A 17,393-nucleotide genomic window follows, 5' to 3' on the forward strand; every position below is an offset into this window, starting at 1 on the left:
ACTGAGACCTGAAAAGGCAGTCACCATCATCGGATGCATTACAAATACTCCCACGGTTCCAGAGTATAAAGGGGCTAATATTCCAGCTTTCTGTCTTTGCGCCTATTCGAAACCATGGCACGCCCAATGCCACGTCTTTTTCTTATCCGTCATGGTGCGTATCTGTATTGCAGCGAGATTTACCGTAGTCGATTATGATTCGTGCAGGAGAGACTGAATGGTCCAAAAACGGGTAAGTCCAGCTACACTGATGTACAATCAATTCATTATCAACTACCTTCAGGAGACACGTCAGTATTCCTCATTAATATTTGTCCCAATATTCGTGCACTGAGCGCGCATACATCAGACTGGCCGTAGTGATATACCTCTTACGGCAAGAGGAGAAGAGCAAATCAAGTGCCAGGCCCAGATCCTAGTCGGCGACGGGAGTACGTGACTATCCAAATGAGCTTCTTCCCGTGCTGATGCAGATGTCGTTCAGAGATCATCGATCCTAAGAATCTTTGCACTGTCTTTGTCTCTCCTCGCCAGCGGGCTCACAAAACATTCCACCTTCTCTTTGACCATGTCGAGACGCCACATCACATCATCACTGAGGAAGTACGAGAATGGGATTACGGTCAGGCTCCCGTATGAAGAGAATGGACTGATTCGAATATCCATCTTCAGGTCAATACGAAGGACTTCTGCCATCTGAAATTCAGGCCCGCAATCCAGGCTGGAAGATCTGGAAAGATGGGTGCGTCTGATGACGTCTCTGATAAAACCATATTTGACTTGTTTCGTTGTAGTTGCCCCGACGGTGAAAGTGTAGAAGAGATGCAGAATCGCGTTGACATTGTCATCAAAAATGTGAGTGCTGCGCTGGTCTAGTATTTCGTGCCATTTACCATCCACCTTTAGGTCCGTGAATATCACCGGCAATACAAGGAAGAGGGACTCAATACTCGTGATGTGGTCATCGTGGCGCACGGACACTTCAGTCGCGTTCTTTTGGCTCGGTGGATCCGCTTTTCCCCTCCACCTCGGTACGTGAAATTTATTAGTACTAATTAAATAAACGCAATGGAGACTCATGTCGTCACGTAGGTACAAATTTCAATGTTGAGCCTGGAGGGGTACGTCTTACGTATTCCATGATTGTTCTGCTGCTTATTGTACTTCTTCAGGTCGCCGTGCTTGGATACAACCATAACAATCTGGAAGAGCCTGCAATGAACGCCCTGAATCTGTATGCAGAGCTCAAATAGCAAGGTTTTTGTACCTGTAGCAATAGGTGTTGTACATTAATTAATGACACGCGTATAGAATAGACGTCAGAGTCACACAGCTGCCCTACGTCCAGTTGAACGCCACAACGACGCGTCCTCCTAGTATTCAGTATTAATTTGAAATGATAATTGCTTCCGACGCCGAGTAATAGCCGGCAAATTCCTTTATTTGGCAAAGGCATCGCGCCAAAATTTCCATCCATAGGCCGAGCTCAGCTCAGCCCACCATTCTTCTTCATTTCTTTCTTCCTGTCGTTCGTTATTTAAGACATTCTCCCCTATGGCGGAGACTGACATTCACGATGTACCGTCCACGTCGTCCAAGGCATCTGATCTTGATGCTATCGCAGAATCTATAGAGGGTGCGATTTTCTTCTCGAGTCTCCTCATGCTCGACACGAGGCCCATCTAATATCACATTTGTAGACGTGGAACGGCCCTCGGACATAACGTCCCAGGAGGGTACCCCCGTTGACTCCCATTCAGCCAATGGCGACACGCGGCCAGTAGACGAAACCCCAGAAGGGTCTGTCGAAAACTCGACGAAGACGGAAGAAGGAAAAGCACCGGGGAAGGCCAAATTCACCATTGCTAAGCCATCCATGTCGGTCAAAGCTGGTACTGCCACGACTAAGCCTCGCGGTCCCACAACTCCCATTGTTAAGAAGGTGCGCCTCAAGGTATTCGTAGCTATGTTCAATCACTTATCGTTTCTGCATCGTTGGGGTAATCAGGTATTAAATTCCGGAACGTTTGGGTCAGGTTCTGTTAAACCGCCATCTACCAGGCCAGCACCGCACACTGCCGATTCTGCTGCTAAACACCCTGCGCCGCCGAGAAGGTCCATCAACTCTGCCTCGACGAAACCGCCAATGGCTTCACGACCTACCGCGGCATCGTCAACCTCCGCCACCGCAGCCAGAAGGACCTCAGTAGTACCAACCAAGACTCCGTTATCACATCCCTCGAAGCCTACTACTGGCGTAACCGCTGCCTCTGCTACCGCGAGCCACACGTCCGCCTCTCCAACCGCCTCCAAAGCGACGTCACCCGTTCGGCCACGCGCATCTGTTTCCGATGCCGTGAAAAGGGCACCCCTAACTGCACGGCAAAGCTTGCCCAGTACGACTAAGCTCTCTCATTCGGCTTCAGCCAAGGCACCTGCCGCCAAACCAGGCCTGGCTGCCTCCAAAGCTCGTGCGACATCATCTATCTCTTCGATCCGCGAAGTTCGGGACGACAGCAAGCTTTTGGAAGAATTGCAAACAAAGGTATGTACTCTCATTCCCTGCGGCTTGCTCTTCTCTGATCGGCTTCATAGGTCAAGGAAGCCACAGATGCCCTTACGTCCAAGACGGAGGAGGCTACAGACCTCAAGGCTCAATTATCGCAAGCCCATGCGTCTCTGGAAGCCGTTAAAGTCGAGCTGGAATCGAAGGCATCTGCGGCTATACAGTCAGAGGAAAGTAGGGCTTCGCTAGAGACACGACTAGAGAGTGCCCAGGCAGCGTACGACGAGTTGAAGAATTTGCAGGCGGAAGGCGATATTACTCTAGAAGCCGTGCGGAAAGAGGTAAGCACAACCTCATGTCCGTCTTCATAAAGTTCATTTGGTATAGCTCGAGGACGCAAGAGCTGCAACATTGGCCCAGACCGAGTTTGTTGCCAGTCTGCAAGAACAGATCAAGGAACTGGAAGCCGAAGTTGCCAAGACAAAGGACAACATTAAGGCTCTTAAAGATGCCACAACTGCCGCGACGTCGGAGGCGGCTTTAGCAGCTTCCGTGGAACATGATGCTTTGCTCGAAGCCCAGGAGGATCTCGCAGCAATCCAAGCGGAATTGGGAGAGTTAAAGAAATCTCATGCTCTTGCTCTGGCCGAAGCTATGGGCAAGAATGGTGAACTGGAAGTTCAGGTGGCGAAGGTGGACGCATTGGAGGCGCTATGTACTTCTCTCCAACAGGAGAAAGAAGAGAGCGCGAACAGGGTGTCGGAATTGGAGATCGAGGTCTTGGAATTGAACGAGAGCCAGGAGTCCTTTGATGAAGAGCGGGAGCTTTCACTAAACAAGCTGAAGGCACTGCAAGACGAACTCGCTGCAGCCACCGCCGCCGCCGAGAAAGCTAACAGCTACGTTCAAGCAAAGGAAGCAGAGTACATATCCACCGCGGAAACGGTCAAGGTAGAACACGAGAATGCCCTCAAAGCTGCTGCCGAAGAGCAATCCAAAGTTCTTGCCCAACTCGATTCCTTGAAGAACGAACTAGCCACCGCACTTTCTACTCACGAAACTCTCAAGAACGAGGCGCTGAAGACTGCTGAGACACATTCCCGTGCCCTCGACGAAGCTGAACAACGATACATTGCCAGACAGAGTGAGCTTTCAGAAGAGATCGATAAGATCACTGCAGAGCTGGAGGTGTGTTGGACTGCGAAATTGACGCTAAATTCCTTAACATTGTTTATTAGGGACAAGAAGCGCAATACAATGCTAAAGTCGATACTGTCAAGGAGGAGCACAGCAAGTTACTCGAAGAAGCTTTCGAGCGTGCCAAGGTCAGTTAAATTCTCCGGAACGTGTGGATCCCACTCACATCAAGGTACAGACAGAAGCCGGAGACGATCACAAGAAAGATTTAAACGCTGTTCGGACAAACTTCGACTCCACAATAGCTCAGATGGCAGCCACTCACCATTCTGCTATGGAAGATTTGAAAGCGGAGCATGCCTCTACTCTTGAAGCTCAAGCTAAGATGCTCGAGAAGCAGATCACCAATCTTACCTTGGACCTCAAAGCTACCCAAGACGATCTAGCGAAGGCTAAGGCGTCTTTCGAGTCGGCTCGTGCAGAGATCGACACCCTCACTGCTCAGCGCGATGAAGCCCGAGCAGCTGCAGCCGCCGTTCCTGAGGTATCGCCTGAACAGGCCGAAGAAATCGCGCGACTTACAACTCAATTGTCGGTAACCAAGGACGATCTCTCCGCGATTACCGACATGCTCAATCTCACCAAGGACTCGTTGACTGAGATGTCGCATAACCATACAAAGGAGCTGGAGGAGGTGGCCAAGGCAAGGGCCGAAGAGGTCACCAAATTGCGTACGGCTCATGAAGAAGAGCTTTCGGTGCTCGGGACACAGAAATCAGAGCTGCTTGTGAAGCTTTCTGATTTGGAAGGCGAGTTGGCTACTGCAAAGGCGGCACTTGCGGCAGAGCCTGCTGTTCCCAAGAGTAATGGTACTGTCCCTCCCCAGTCGCCCGGCGTAACAAAGGAAGAGCTACAACGTTTGCATGAGGCGCATAACCTGAAGGTACATGACCTGGAAGCTGAACACCAGAAGGCCTTGAAGGCTCTATCCGCTAAACTTGAAGCAACGGAGGCTGAAGCAAAGGAATCAAAGCTCGAAGTGGAACGAAAGGAGATGGAGATCAAGTATCTCGAGTCAGATCAAGAAGACGCTTCGGAACTGATCACTCGGTATGTCTGATTTTATTTTAAAGGTGTTCCGGTGCCACATTCGTGTTCCGCGACGCCGCCCTGATTTGACGAGTTTGCTAACTCCGTGTTTGTTTCAAGGTTGAAGGAAGACCTCGAGACGATGTCTGAGCAGCTGAAAGCCAAGAGTACCGGCTCTGATTGATACAATTTTAACACATGCGCGGGCCATTTGCCTCGTCTTCCGCATTTCTCACGCTTAACGACAACTTTAACATTCAGATTCCATATTCCGACTTATTTTACCTTTCCGCTTACTATGTATGCCTTGTTACTTCTATCTCGGATATCCTTCACTTGTGTTTAGCCTTCATGCATACCCTGCCTATCATAACTGTTGCCATTTTTTCCCCTTTAGATCGGACTATATCGTGGAGTTGCCTACCCACTCTGATATCAGTGTTCTCGGATTATTGGTGTGACAATGCAACAAATGCGGATGGATACTCAGGGAACATTACTGAACCGACCGGACTGAACGCTCCGACGAGGTCCTTATTATGGCAGCACCACGTCGGGCGGAGGTACAGCAGCTCGGCTACCTCCGATCACCCCAAAGAATAAAATCAATTACTTATAGGGCCACTTAACTGCTCACCCTTCCCTTTTTCCCTCTTGCCATCTCTTTTTTTCCCTTCTCCCTACCTTTTTTCGGCGTATTCACGATGGCCATACAGAAAGAACCCGGTCAAAAGGGCATCAACTGGTCCAATATTGCTGTTGGTAAGTGCCAGAAGGAATGACACGTGAAAACAAACTGACAATGTATAGGTGGTATCATGAATATGGTACATCTTTTTTTCAGTGCACCATGAGCGCAGGAACTGACGTTTTCTCTTTATGAATTTCTGGATGTTTAGTTCGTACGTTGTCTCCATTTTTCAAGTTGTGACGCGTTCTGATAGCTTTCGCAGGAGGTATGGCGTTGAAGTGTTATATTCTCGCTTCAAAAATTCACCGAAAAATGCCAGGTCACGACTCTTGGACAGCCTTTAGAAGTCCTCAAGACGCAGATGGCTGCTAACCGGTCGCAGACGATGTTGCAAGCCTGCAAAACGGTCTGGAGTCGAGGAGGTTTTGTTGGTTTCTACCAAGGCTTGATCCCATGGGTACGTAGCGGGCAATCGTCGTAATCATAAAAGGCTCAAATTCATGATTAATAGGCGTGGATTGAGGCTTCAACAAAGGGAGCTGTGTTGATATTTACGGCATCAGAGGTCGAGACTGGTACATTGGCCATGGGAATTAACCCAGCCTTTGCCGGTCTCTTGGGAGGCATGACCGGCGGTGTTGCCCAAGCTTATGCGACCATGGGTACGTTGTCGCAGCCTATACCTTATCCAGGCTAATTGTAGGTATTGTGCTAATCTATTGTTTGTCAAGGTTTCACGACGTGTATGAAAACAGCTGAAATAACGCGTCAAAAAACGGCTGCTTCCGGAGTGAAGGCCCCTTCAACGTGGGCACTCTTTGCTGAAATTTACAAACGGGAAGGCTTGGCTGGTGTTAACAAGGGTGTCAATGCTGTCGCGGTGCGTCAGTGTACCAACTGGGGTTCTCGGTACGCATATCCTTTCTATGTCGTTCAGGTATGAATGGCTGACCGATCTTGTACACCTGCAGCATGGGATTCGCTCGCTTGGCCGAGACTTTCATCCGGAAAGCCCGTGGTAAAGGGGACAACGACTCTTTGAATGCTTTCGAGAAAATTACGGCCTCAACTGTTGGTGGAACCCTGGCAACTTGGAATCAGCCGATTGAAGTCATCCGTGTCGAGGTATGCTTCTGTTATCGTGATTGAACAGAACGATATTGACTGGCATTTAGATGCAATCCATGGCAAAAGGCGCAGCTAATGCTAATCGACCCGAGAAACTCACGATTCTTAACACGTTGACCTATATCTACAAGGAAAATGGTATCAAGGGACTCTACCGTGGTGTTACCCCCCGTATAGGTCTCGGTATATGGCAAACCATCTGTATGGTTAGCTTCGCCGATTATGTCAAGTTATGGTAAGTCGACATACAACTCACCCTGTTATAGAGTCTGACAGTTCTCTAGGGTCAAGGGGAAATGAGCTTTCGTATTATAATACCCACTTTAGATTACTCTACAATCGTAGACTATGTACTTATTGCTTTTTACATTTTGACGCGTACCAAAATTGCCTCCGGGTACCATTGAGCCGGTTCCGGTCCAGATTTCATTTCTAAGAAGCAAATGGCATTGATAGGCGCTTAGTACAGATGAGCATCCCCGTCACCACCAGTAAAGGGCCTCATCCCCTTCTCGTCAAGTACCTCAATGAATTGGTAGCCCATCCTTTGCGTACAAAAGCAATCACCACTGGTACGCATTCCTTCCAGCCAGCAACGTACTCATCGTAATAGTTCCCACGTGTAGCGACTCTCTGTCTTCTGCAAGAAGTCCTCGGCAGCAACTTTGCTGGAATTCCCCCCAGAGTACCGCGACATGCACCTTTCTTCTTGCGCATCCTAGCCCAATACCATCTTGACGCAAAGGCGCTGAAGATGGCGCTCTATGGCTTCCTCGTGTCTGCCCCAATGAGCCATGTCCTTGTCGGCGCGATCCAAAAGGCATTTGCGGGGAAGACTGGGACGTCTGCACGGGTCCAACAGATAATCGCCAACAACCTTCTGGTAGCGCCCATTCAGGCAACAAGTACGTTCAGTCGTCCCTTATGAAGCTTCGAGACTGAAGATTGCTTGAGTTTATCTCTCTTCTATTGCTATTATAAACGGAACCAAGACTTTAGATGGTGTAATTAAGACTGTGAAAGCTGGCTTCTTGCCTGTTCTACGTGTACGCCTTTCCTCTCTTATCAATTGAGAATTGGAACATATTTTTTCAGATTACATGGGTTGTCTCGCCCTTGTCCATGCTTGTGGCTCAAAAATACGTTCCCCAGCACGTAAGAAACTTGCAAAAGGGATGCTATCATGATCTAACCTCTTCCTCAGCTCTGGGTGCCGTTTTTCAATTTGATCCAATTTGTCCTCGGTGTACGCCTTTCACAATTCCAAGTATCTACCGTAACTAATATAACTTACAACTTTCAGACCGTGTTCAACACGAGGGTCAAGAGACAACGGCTGGCAGCCAGCAAGAAAGCCAAGGCTTCTGAGGACGACTCCGAGTAGCTCTAGACTACCTGTGTATCATGCGAACGGTGGATTATATGGTGGTTGTAATATAACAAAGATTACACTCCCCGAGTATCGCGTACAATAATGTTAGAATAGTGTACCTGCTCGGACTCCTGGATATAATGATGCCGTATCCGCGGTTTGTCCCCAGGAGCCTGATCAAGTTCATGCACCTCTACCTCCAGGCGCCATGCATGCAGACTGTACAGACCGGGTCGTGATACCCACATCTTGGGGTGTATTGTAATCAACTCAGTTGGGTTCAGCACTCCCCGGAAGGATAGCCGGCCAGAGTAACATGGCCGGATGGCACTCCTACAAGAGGATAAGAGATTATCGTGAATATATGAGGGAGTAACTTACGCAGTGGGCGCGTCTATGGGCTGCTCTGTAAGCAGTTTCAGCACAAAACTTGATCTGTGCGTCAGCGAATGGTTTCTGATGGTGAAAGTAACGGGGAGGCGACAAGACCTATTCAATGCTCATGAGACTGACAACGTGACATAGTGATAATAACTTACCCTTTTGCGAAGTCGTGGTCCAGGGTTTCAAGTCGTCCGAGCAGTGAGTACGATAGGATCCATTTCTGAATTCCACTCGCTGTCCTTCACAGATTGAAGCATCTTCACCTTCTCCCGCTGAGTCTCAGCATACATGTTTCGTGTAGCCTTGGTATTCTCAGCCAGGTCCACAATATCTCTCAACGCTGCGTGTCCCGCTCCAATGTTGATCCCAGCTAGCAGGAACATGGCCGTTACGATGCTGAGCTGGTATCTCCCAAAATATCACTATATCAACAGTGTTTGGATGATATAACGGAAAAATCGAGGAATAATTTTCCGAGGGTATGAGCGGATGCGACTGATTAATTTTTCTAGCCGCGTAATTGCGCCTGCCGCTGTGAATGAAATGCCGCGTAGCTACTTCTAAGGCAGCCCGGTGGCGGGATGCCTGTATATTGTTAGAAAGAGTATGTGGGAAACGACACAGATTCTGACCTTATGTATGTGGTTACAATGCAACCGGGTAGGGAGAGGCTTTGTAGGATCGGAGGGTGCACCTTGAAGCACGTCTGATAGTTTTCTTGAGATAAATTTAACTGATTCTTGCGGATCTGCCGCTTCCTTCCAATGATTGGCACCCAAGTATAGATGCGACGCTTGGGAAGGCTGTACAAGACCTCTGCCGAAAAGGTTAAGTGTTATGTTCAATCGAGACGACGCAAAACTCACAAAGGATCCTGCGAGATTGATCTACACTCCCATGTCGGACTCATGGTCGTTACTTGTGTTAGTAGTAGAGCTGACGACGATATATTCTCGATATCCAAGTTCAACAAAAATAGATCATCAGGCATGGATGAGGGATTCGTAATGGAAGATATCCTCAATAGAGGTTGAACCTCGTAATCTCGAGTAACCTGCACCGATCGAAAACGGCCAGAAGACTGTTGCAAGAAATCAGTTAGCAAACATCTAAACAACTAAAAAAAGATGATTACCCCACGATAGACAACAAGGAGACAGAGCTCTTGTTGTCCCGTATCTTGGGCGTGGAGAGCTATTGACAACTCGATTGAGGTCCCAGGTTGTAGTGGTGAGTCGAGTTTTACTTGCTGAGGCTGAGCCGGAATCGTAGTGTTATCCACGTCCAGAGTCTCCGCACTCAATTCAGACGCTATAATCTCAACATTCAGAATGTGGTAACCTTAGCCAATCAACAAGACTAACCATGTGTATCAACTAGACGTTCCTCGTCTCCCACCCAGATTTCATCTTCCGCTCCAGCTACTACCCACACTTCGTTGATTGGCCAGGTGCCCGTGTTCGACAACCAAAGGGCCAAAGGTCTAGTTTCACCGTGTCCCAACACTAGCCGTCGATCATCTACAAAGTTTGCCAACAACTTATGGCTCGCCTCCGCAACATCAACTTTGATTAAAACGTCCGGGGCATACGCTGGAGTTTGCCGTTGCGCGGGTGTATTGTGTAGTCGTTTGCCCCTAGAAGCGAGAGACTCCGTAGTCAAGAGGAGGGACAGGAACCGGTAGGTCGCGTGAGTGACGACCAAAGAAGCAGGCCGCCGTGCTTTGATGGCCACGGAGACCTAGAAAAATATTAAAACTGCGTAGGAGGACTCCGAAATTTGACGTACTATCTTAGACTCCTTAGGTCCCAGTACCACGTCGTCAACGGTCTGGACGTCAACGAATTGCTTAGACGAGGATGGCTCTTGCTTCTTCGACTCCTCTACAACTACTGTGACTTCCGAAAGGTTGACTTCGGTGTCTAATGGGTTCCGCAAAGCCAAGTCGATCCAAAATGTTTCTGAACAGAAAGGAAAGACGACGTGAGAATCACAAATATGAGAAAACAAGTTGCTGCTACCATCAACTGCTGCATATCCTCCCTTGGCGAGACCTTCTGGGGACCCTTGCTCTTTACGAAATCTGATCCAGTCTTCTTCTCGTTGTTCCCAATGACTCTCATCTGAGCTTACATGGGGCAGACGAACGAAGCATTGCTTCGGTACACAGAAATTGAAAGGAAGACTCAGGTCTTTGAGTGCCATTTTATCGGACGGTGTTGATATATAATGCTGTGGAAAGGAATAAGTCAAAGCGGTATACGATGAGAAACTCATCGTACAGCTAAAGCCACTCTAAAGTCATCCAGAAATAGTTTATCCGTGGACGGTGCATGTGGTTCTCCATCCACATTTGTCACCAATCCTGACAATTGTGATGAAGTTGCAGAAGTACCCCGCAAAAGTCCTAAGAAGAACCTGACAGCATCTAAAACATCTCCAGTAGTATATAACAGTCGACCTGACACAGTGTAAGCGATGAGTCTGGAACGTAAATTTTAACGTACCTAATGGGTGTTCAATGACTGACAGCATTGCGTTCAGGCCCTCAGTTGAAGACGGTGATTTCCCTTCAGAGTCCCAAAAAGAGGGTGAGAGCTCTTTCGGTCGCCGCACTTTGTACAACTCATGGGCTTTCCGAAGAAAATACATGGTCAGTGGCTTCTGCACTCATAAATGATTTAGATTCCCCTTCGCGGACCGGCGAGTAGTGCTCACAATTCCACATTTTTCAAGCCTATTTGCAGCTGACGCATACCATAACGCAGCCCGTCTACGTGCCCCCTTAGCTGTGGTCAATAACGCAGCATGAGCTAGTAATAAAGCTGTAGGTGCTTCCTCTGACTGTATACACATATGTCAGACAATTACGTGTAGGAAGAGGTAAGCCGGGAGACTCACGTTTCCGGCGGCCCAGACCAGCCATCGTTCGCCCTCGAGCGTGTCACTCAAAAAATCCTGATGGCCAATGCCAGCTTCCCAACGGACGGCATACAGTAAGGCCCGCAGCTGTGCACTTGCAGGCGGGTCAGGTGTTGATGGATGGATGCTGTTCAGAGCCGTGGAAGCGTGTAATGGGATAGCAGGTGACGGAGTCAGTAAAAGAGGGAGAATATCCTGAGTAATACTATCAAAACCTGGTGCCTAGTCAAGATGCTGCGACTTACAGAACCGCCTTGTCCTTCTTTGCGAAGTGCTTCCCATACACTTACGGCTAGCTTATAATCTCCTATTATCGTGGCAAACTCGGCCAGGCGGCGTTGTTGAGGGAGGGGAGGGGGTCCCGAACTCGGTATCGACCCCGCGAATGTGTTAGAGCGGATACTGGATACTGAATGGTGCGGATTATGAGTCGGAGCGGGTGACGGTGATGGAGACCCAAAAAAGCGACGCGTTGAAGAGAAGAGACGAGATGGGAGCCGTCGTGTTGAGGAAAACTAGGACAATCAGCGAACTTGAGAAACTTGAGGAATGGTGGACACACATTCTCGTTCCATTCTACCACGCACTTTTCCATCCACGGAAGTAAGCTCATAACTAGAAATTCACGCGTGAATCTAGCGGTTCGTTGAATATCGGTCTCTCCAAGTCTCAATGTGTTTAAGGTAACATCCGTATTGGGACATTCTGCATCACCATTAGGTCCAGTGGGCCCAGGTTGTGTTGAATCATTAGATGTGAGGGGCGGCACGCGGGGTACCAGCGCAGGCACTGGAACTGGTGGTGGCGGTGGGTCAGGCAAGGCAAGAGGCAGAAGATAGCTATGTAGGCCAAACTGTTTCTTGACGGCATTGAAGAGAGCACCAGCTCTAGACAACATAAGACTATACCATGCAGATAAGTAAAACTCAAGACGTACTCTTCATCTGACAGAACTGAATTCTGAGGATGTATAATCAAAGTACACCGGAGAATATTGGGATCTACCCATGACGGGAACTCTAGAGGTCTGGCATGAAGGGCTGTTATTGCCTGTAGGGGATTAGGTGCATTGGTTGACACTCCCATAATGACTGACAACTGTTCAGCTGAATTCTTGAAAATATATCTGCAGGACATACCTGCAACTGGATGGTTCCAGGTCTCCGTTCGTAAAGGTACGTGGCTTCCTTCTACACAACGCCGTACTTCGTCCCACCACGGCGTCCTCGACGCATCTTTCTCCCCAAGCTTCTGAATATCCTCAACCCATTTTGCACATCTACGGCCTATTCGTTCACCAATCCAGTCAAGTGTCCTAACCGCTCTCTGTTCTTCGTCTTCTCTGCATGCGGTTTCTATCTCTGAGAGGTCCGAGAAACGCAAGGCAAATGACGAGTGCGGTACGGATGTTAAGGATGTTGTTCGAGTAGTGACTGCAAGCGAATTCAAGTTCTGATTAATTTGAACCTTCTATGAATAAACCGACCTTGTGGTAACGGAGAGAAAGATTGGAGAATTGCGGGTAAAGGCGGCAGAGAGGAGGATTGGAGAAGCTGGGTGAGATCATCGGAGGGTATGATGCATATATGCGGGCTCAGCGAAGATGGCAATACCGGCGCCATGTATGAGAATGGTCGTGGTATGAAGACAGGCGGTCTGCTGCCTGACGTCGGAGGCGACGTCCACCAGAGTCGCGTCGACCACGATGAGCTCAGCAAAAATGACTGAAATTTCACACGAGGTCATTCCAAGTTCGGTCATCCGGTTGTTACATATAGATGTCATTACAACATAAGTCAAAAGACGAAGAAAAGTAAAACGTCTATCGCTACATGTAGGAATAATGGATACAGTATATCGCATAGGAAGAACTCAGAAGTCGCCTCCACCGAAATCGCCTCCGTCAAAATCACCGCCTCCGCCAAAATCATTACCTCCACCAGAGTCATCATGGTCATTAAATCCCCCGCCCACCAAGTCTCCAAGAAGGAGACCGCCAGCCAGACCGCCAACCAGAGGAAGGGCCATGCCTCCCATGCCTCCCCCTCTCCTACGCTGCATATTAGCACCAACAATTGGCTGCTGCTGGTATACCGTTTGAGGATATCGCGATGCTCCATATTGGGGAGCCGTGTACTGGGATGCACCGTACCCACCATATAAAGCCTGGTTAGCGCTATGCTGTTGTTGACGACTCTGCTCCTGGAGCTACATCACAATGAATCTCTAATTTTCCCTGATATAGCCGCTAAGCGCACTCACCATTGCGATCCGGTCTTTCTCGGCCTGCCGTTCTTCTTTAGAGCCAATAGCTTTATCCTTTAGTTTCCCAAAGAACCCGCGCTTGTGGTGCGGAGCAGAAGTTCTGCTAAAAGAATGACCACGATTTTCGGGGGAATAGTCGGGGGCAAGGCGAGTCTTTTCTCGAATATCGGGGTGTTCCCTGAGAAACTGGTCATCTTCGTAAGGGTGCACCCAAATAGAGCGCAGGGGATTGGCACGGGTATCAACCTATGCCGAAATTGTGTCAACCAGGAGAACTAGACTACAAAAGATAATCAAGCACTCACGTAGTAAGGATGGCCAGATTCATGGATCTGTTTGATCCAGCCAGAAGGAAGGGCCTGATCATTAGATTCGCGGGACATTGTAGTAAAAGTGAAAGGTGCGAATGCGCAGTCGCCAGCAAAAACCAGGATTTATAAACTTTCTGGATTCACCGCCCTCGGAAAGCGCCAGTGGATACTAGGAGCGTTGACATCATCAATGCTGTGCAGAAGTTAGGGGCGTTGGAATTTAGCAGGTAACATTCCTGTATCATTACGGTACACCCTGTCAATCTGTAGATCCTGTGAGAGCAATTCTCATATGCGGTATGATGGCAAAGGGAATATATCCTGACGGTCCTTTGATTACACGTAAATAAATCCAGCAAATTCATGTGTGCAAGTTTGCATGCAAGCTCCGTATCAGTTCGTCAATGCGTTGTACCTTCTTGTCCGTAGGCATCTGAAGAGTAAATCAGAAACAAAGACTTCTTTAAGGCGTAAAAAATGTTCCTTACTTCGAAGAAGTCGTGCATTTGCTCTCTCCTCTCGGCATTCGCCTCCTCTTGCCGTGCGATGTCCTCCACGAAGGCGTAAGAACCATCCGTGAATCGGTTACCCAGCTCCTGCCTTTTATTCCTATCCGTATTCTTCGGACTCTTACCAGCTTTCCCTTGGCTAGTAGGCATTGATCCCAGGTCATCAGAAGGAGCGCCGTGCATCCATTCACTGGAATGGTCACCCCCGCGAGACGCGCCCCAGGTCCCCCATGGATCCTTCGGTCCATCATGATCCAGCGAGTCTAGATAATCTTCGAGCTTCAGAACCTCGCCTCTCTCCGCGGCTTCGACCCCTCTGATCCAGTAAGGGATGTACTCCCCGACATGGTCAACGAAGTAGCGGTGTTCCGAATCTCGAGCCTCATCCTTTGTCATTTCCTCCTGCTTGGGCAGCTCAAAATCCCAAGAATCCACGATCGGTGGACCCCACCACGACTCAACATTGACTACGTTTTGATGGTGGTGCGCATTCTTTTCATGAGCCAAGGCAGCCTTTACATTCATGTACTTGGGCCGCGGGTGAGGGGTACATATATTACAGTACCAGTCCGAGTGTTTGCCTTGCGTAAAATCTATTTTCCGACAGAAGGATTAGCTGTGATGCAGCGCTCTAGACTTTCGTAAACGTACGCTCGGGATTATCGAATCCAGGTGTCCTGGACATCCGTGAGTAAGAAGTCTGCCCCGTATTTTGGAAAGTAGAACGTTGAGGTCGCCGTTCCCAAGGCATTGTCAATCAGTTCGGAATAACGTGTGAAGTAGAATGAGGTATCGCGATATCGGAGGTAGCCAGAGGAAGAAGGTAACTGAAGCAAGTTCTTGGAGGAGCCCCGCGTCTTTATACGGTGTGTATGAGACAAGAGGCGGATCAGCTGTGGCTGTAACAACTTTGGAAATAATCACACGAGCCACGTGTGTGATCACCATCCTATTTTTAGTCTAAACTTGCTGTCAGCTGTAGTAAGAGGCTGTAAGCTGTAAGTCTTAAGGAGACGACGAAGAAAATTGGACGAGTGTGCGAGCTCTATAAATGTGTCCTAATGCATTCGATTTCAATGCTGTTTCCCAATTTACCTTCGTACTTTACTTTGGAGGTGCCACTAGCGCCGGGTCTGAGTCATTGGAGTCAAATTAACTAGTCGTGACCGAGCTGAGAGTCACGGCCCCGTCTAACAGCCCCGTCTCAGGTACTCCACTACATCTAGAGAAGCCTACAGCTCATGCAGCTGCAATTTTACAACATGTCTGGAAGGGGGATTTCGGAAAACGAACTCGTAGATGGAGACGGGCTTGCAACAGAAGACAGAAGACAGCAGTAACTAGAGCTACGTGAAGCTCCGAATTATAAGGACAATACGAGAATTGGACATGAGAAGACAAGGAATTCGGCAAAACTTGGGCTAAACTCGAAATAAAGTTTTGGTTGTCGTGTGCATTGTAAGACCAACATATCATCATTAGATAAAGCCACCTTGAGCAAGGAAAAAAAGTTCCATTAAAAGTAACATTTTACCTGTCTAGAAGTTCTCCGGTGAAAGGTGTGCTCAGATATTACAGCGTCACATGAATTGTTAACAAGCGAATTATTCTCGAGAACAGCGTCCGCTGAACTACACTGGCTGTCTTGGTTGGTTGACAAGATTTCTGGTACCTTGAATACACCAGTCAAATCGATCATTGCGTCACATTTGAATACAACAGCTAGAAAAGGTCCGGAAAAGTTTCCGAGATGCAGAAATAGGGTCTCTACAGAAATAGATTCCGAGTTGTTGAGAATTGAGCATGGGAGATTGAAAGTCCAAGCTATCCAGCCAAGGTCATAGTACTATACAGCGTCGAGTCGCCAAAGTCGAGTAGTAATTAAGCCCCGCTTGAATTCGTGATCATCAAGATCGACTAGGTGCAGTAATAATGAATTCATATGATCGCGAGAATTCATTATACCGGCTGGGTGGACATTTAATTTTTGCAGAGAGACCAGATGCCAATGAGCGGAGAATTAAGTCGGGGTCACTGGGAAGCCTAGCACCCTCGGAGCTTATATAGAAAAGAACTATAGACAAGGAACATGTCAACAGGATCGCAGGAGCAAAGTGCTGCAGGATTACTTACCAATGGCAGCTATATGACTGGTGATTCCGTGGAGTCCAAGGAAAGGTCGGAGGATAGCCGTCCTAAACGAGACGAATGAATAGCAAGTGGAAACGTCCGAAAGCTGACCGAAAGACACCCTGCAGGAAAGCAAACTTGAGCAGGGTCTTAGTTGACTATCTCGGCAAGAAAGCGCCGATGAGTGAGTCGTCTGAATGGGCCATCAGCAGAATCAGTTACGTGGTGGCGGTGGCGGCGACGGCTTTTTGGTCTAGACGGAAACCGATTCGACAGATCAAGAAGTACCTATCCAATACTTATCTGGGGATGAGATGGCGCCTGACTCCTGAGAATGAGCGTGCCTGCCTGCAGCCTCAAGGCATCCGTGCTGGCTGGCAATCAAAGCGTCTAGTAGAAAACTCCAGATATATTAGCCAATAGGCGAGCAAAAAATATCTCGAGTAAAAAATAGCAGTACCACCAACAGTCAGTTGTAGATCTCTCAGTCCGTTGCGCTCAGGCCCATTAGGAAAGACGAAAAAGGAGACCGAGCCACTTCCAGACGCTCAAGTTCGTACCGACGCCTCCGTACCGGGGGAAAAAGGTGACAAGAAAAAAAAAGTAAAAGCAACGCATATGGTGCGGATCGGGTTTGGAAGCCGAAGAATAGGTTCCGCGGAAGCATCTTACCCTCACGGATGCAAATCGAGAAAATCAAATAGAATATGAAGAGAAAAATGGGGGCAAAAAGGAATACGATAGAGAAGACGTGAGGCGATAAGAGGTAATTTTTGGGTCCACGAAGGAGAATGAACGGAGGAGGGGCTATGTAGGTCCATGTGTGCAAGCCTGCGGTCATCTGACAAAGGGAACCCCACCAGGCCAGGCTAAATACCATTTCAATTTATCATCCCTGACGCTCCCTATATGCCTCTTCTCCCACTACCAGCATATCCTTCTTGCTCCT

The 17,393-nt window shown here is 48.5% G+C and overlaps 8 protein-coding genes across 8 annotated transcripts; 4 read left to right on the forward strand and 4 right to left on the reverse strand.

Moving 5' to 3' along the window:
- The first annotated feature begins 31 nt into the window (after positions 1-31).
- Positions 32-1,414, forward strand: EV420DRAFT_1512148 (histidine phosphatase superfamily). Its single transcript, XM_060471630.1, has 9 exons — positions 32-154; positions 208-232; positions 361-431; positions 485-622; positions 673-742; positions 795-855; positions 907-1,048; positions 1,093-1,121; positions 1,173-1,414. Exons 1-9 carry the CDS (start codon positions 115-117, stop codon positions 1,251-1,253), a joined length of 657 nt encoding a protein of 218 aa, XP_060336007.1. The 5' UTR covers positions 32-114; the 3' UTR covers positions 1,254-1,414.
- EV420DRAFT_1301516 (uncharacterized protein) lies at positions 1,406-5,224 on the forward strand. Its single transcript, XM_060468402.1, has 8 exons — positions 1,406-1,636; positions 1,701-1,942; positions 2,009-2,545; positions 2,596-2,847; positions 2,894-3,694; positions 3,745-3,831; positions 3,882-4,753; positions 4,853-5,224. The coding sequence occupies exons 1-8, from the start codon at positions 1,555-1,557 to the stop codon at positions 4,914-4,916; spliced, it is 2,937 nt and encodes a 978-aa protein (XP_060336008.1). The 5' UTR covers positions 1,406-1,554; the 3' UTR covers positions 4,917-5,224.
- Positions 5,225-5,356: 132 nt separating this feature from the next.
- EV420DRAFT_1512154 (mitochondrial carrier domain-containing protein) lies at positions 5,357-6,990 on the forward strand. Its single transcript, XM_060471631.1, has 9 exons — positions 5,357-5,494; positions 5,543-5,559; positions 5,632-5,635; positions 5,741-5,880; positions 5,935-6,085; positions 6,155-6,332; positions 6,395-6,548; positions 6,599-6,786; positions 6,836-6,990. Exons 1-9 carry the CDS (start codon positions 5,437-5,439, stop codon positions 6,849-6,851), a joined length of 906 nt encoding a protein of 301 aa, XP_060336009.1. The 5' UTR covers positions 5,357-5,436; the 3' UTR covers positions 6,852-6,990.
- A 30-nt stretch (positions 6,991-7,020) lies between these two features.
- EV420DRAFT_1637133 (uncharacterized protein) lies at positions 7,021-7,935 on the forward strand (the record flags this gene model as incomplete). Its single annotated transcript, XM_060476667.1, has 6 exons — positions 7,021-7,123; positions 7,178-7,456; positions 7,506-7,597; positions 7,647-7,706; positions 7,756-7,797; positions 7,855-7,935. The coding sequence occupies 6 exons, from the start codon at positions 7,021-7,023 to the stop codon at positions 7,933-7,935; spliced, it is 657 nt and encodes a 218-aa protein (XP_060336010.1).
- On the reverse strand, positions 7,647-12,954 carry EV420DRAFT_1512162 (ER-golgi trafficking TRAPP I complex 85 kDa subunit-domain-containing protein). Its single transcript, XM_060471632.1, has 20 exons — positions 12,716-12,954; positions 12,369-12,662; positions 12,167-12,320; positions 11,792-12,116; positions 11,475-11,744; positions 11,209-11,424; positions 11,026-11,151; positions 10,815-10,971; positions 10,590-10,768; positions 10,329-10,539; positions 10,096-10,268; positions 9,672-10,047; positions 9,443-9,618; positions 9,174-9,388; positions 8,940-9,123; positions 8,700-8,892; positions 8,514-8,677; positions 8,459-8,463; positions 8,305-8,412; positions 7,647-8,256 (listed from the first exon to the last, which is right to left on the reverse strand). The coding sequence occupies exons 1-20, from the start codon at positions 12,849-12,851 to the stop codon at positions 7,998-8,000; spliced, it is 3,921 nt and encodes a 1,306-aa protein (XP_060336011.1). The 5' UTR covers positions 12,852-12,954; the 3' UTR covers positions 7,647-7,997.
- Positions 12,955-12,969: 15 nt separating this feature from the next.
- On the reverse strand, positions 12,970-13,497 carry EV420DRAFT_930735 (uncharacterized protein). Its single transcript, XM_060484032.1, has one exon. The coding sequence runs from the start codon at positions 13,386-13,388 to the stop codon at positions 13,026-13,028; it is 363 nt and encodes a 120-aa protein (XP_060336012.1). The 5' UTR covers positions 13,389-13,497; the 3' UTR covers positions 12,970-13,025.
- On the reverse strand, positions 13,393-13,990 carry EV420DRAFT_930767 (uncharacterized protein). Its single transcript, XM_060484034.1, has 2 exons — positions 13,800-13,990; positions 13,393-13,740 (listed from the first exon to the last, which is right to left on the reverse strand). Exons 1-2 carry the CDS (start codon positions 13,875-13,877, stop codon positions 13,456-13,458), a joined length of 363 nt encoding a protein of 120 aa, XP_060336013.1. The 5' UTR covers positions 13,878-13,990; the 3' UTR covers positions 13,393-13,455.
- EV420DRAFT_930751 (uncharacterized protein) lies at positions 13,832-15,309 on the reverse strand. The gene is made up of 3 exons (XM_060484033.1): positions 14,966-15,309; positions 14,294-14,907; positions 13,832-14,238 (listed from the first exon to the last, which is right to left on the reverse strand). Exons 1-3 carry the CDS (start codon positions 15,063-15,065, stop codon positions 14,167-14,169), a joined length of 786 nt encoding a protein of 261 aa, XP_060336014.1. The 5' UTR covers positions 15,066-15,309; the 3' UTR covers positions 13,832-14,166.
- Positions 15,310-17,393: the final 2,084 nt, after the last annotated feature.

This window comes from Desarmillaria tabescens (genome assembly GCF_030435595.1).
Source record: "Desarmillaria tabescens strain CCBAS 213 chromosome Unknown EV420scaffold_5, whole genome shotgun sequence".
In the NCBI taxonomy this organism is placed as follows: Eukaryota; Fungi; Basidiomycota; class Agaricomycetes; order Agaricales; family Physalacriaceae; genus Desarmillaria; species Desarmillaria tabescens.

Excerpts from the sequence above, each read along its gene's own strand:
- EV420DRAFT_1512148 (XM_060471630.1), top strand. The coding sequence starts at position 115 with ATGGCACGCCCAATGCCACGTCTTTTTCTTATCCGTCATG. Across the intron at positions 743-794 it reads TGGAAGATCTGGAAAGATGG|TTGCCCCGACGGTGAAAGTG; the intron begins GTGCGTCTGATG and ends GTTTCGTTGTAG. Across the intron at positions 856-906 it reads TTGACATTGTCATCAAAAAT|GTCCGTGAATATCACCGGCA; the intron begins GTGAGTGCTGCG and ends ATCCACCTTTAG.
- EV420DRAFT_1301516 (XM_060468402.1), top strand. The coding sequence starts at position 1,555 with ATGGCGGAGACTGACATTCACGATGTACCGTCCACGTCGTCCAAGGCA. Across the intron at positions 1,637-1,700 it reads TATCGCAGAATCTATAGAGG|ACGTGGAACGGCCCTCGGAC; the intron begins GTGCGATTTTCT and ends TCACATTTGTAG. Across the intron at positions 1,943-2,008 it reads CAACTCCCATTGTTAAGAAG|GTATTAAATTCCGGAACGTT; the intron begins GTGCGCCTCAAG and ends TGGGGTAATCAG.
- EV420DRAFT_1512154 (XM_060471631.1), top strand. The coding sequence starts at position 5,437 with ATGGCCATACAGAAAGAACCCGGTCAAAAGGGCATCAACTGGTCCAAT. Across the intron at positions 6,086-6,154 it reads CCAAGCTTATGCGACCATGG|GTTTCACGACGTGTATGAAA; the intron begins GTACGTTGTCGC and ends TTGTTTGTCAAG. Across the intron at positions 6,549-6,598 it reads TTGAAGTCATCCGTGTCGAG|ATGCAATCCATGGCAAAAGG; the intron begins GTATGCTTCTGT and ends ACTGGCATTTAG.
- EV420DRAFT_1512162 (XM_060471632.1), bottom strand. The coding sequence starts at position 12,851 with ATGGCGCCGGTATTGCCATCTTCGCTGAGCCCGCATATATGCATCATA. Across the intron at positions 10,972-11,025 it reads GGCTTGAAAAATGTGGAATT|AAGCCACTGACCATGTATTT; the intron begins GTGAGCACTACT and ends TTATGAGTGCAG. Across the intron at positions 10,769-10,814 it reads AGTCATTGAACACCCATTAG|GTCGACTGTTATATACTACT; the intron begins GTACGTTAAAAT and ends ACACTGTGTCAG.
- EV420DRAFT_930735 (XM_060484032.1), bottom strand. The coding sequence starts at position 13,388 with ATGGTGGGTACGGTGCATCCCAGTACACGGCTCCCCAATATGGAGCAT.
- EV420DRAFT_930767 (XM_060484034.1), bottom strand. The coding sequence starts at position 13,877 with ATGTCCCGCGAATCTAATGATCAGGCCCTTCCTTCTGGCTGGATCAAA. Across the intron at positions 13,741-13,799 it reads AATCTGGCCATCCTTACTAC|GTTGATACCCGTGCCAATCC; the intron begins GTGAGTGCTTGA and ends ATTTCGGCATAG.
- EV420DRAFT_930751 (XM_060484033.1), bottom strand. The coding sequence starts at position 15,065 with ATGCCTTGGGAACGGCGACCTCAACGTTCTACTTTCCAAAATACGGGG. Across the intron at positions 14,908-14,965 it reads TGGATTCGATAATCCCGAGC|ATTTTACGCAAGGCAAACAC; the intron begins GTACGTTTACGA and ends GTCGGAAAATAG. Across the intron at positions 14,239-14,293 it reads AAATGCACGACTTCTTCGAA|ATGCCTACGGACAAGAAGGT; the intron begins GTAAGGAACATT and ends TTTACTCTTCAG.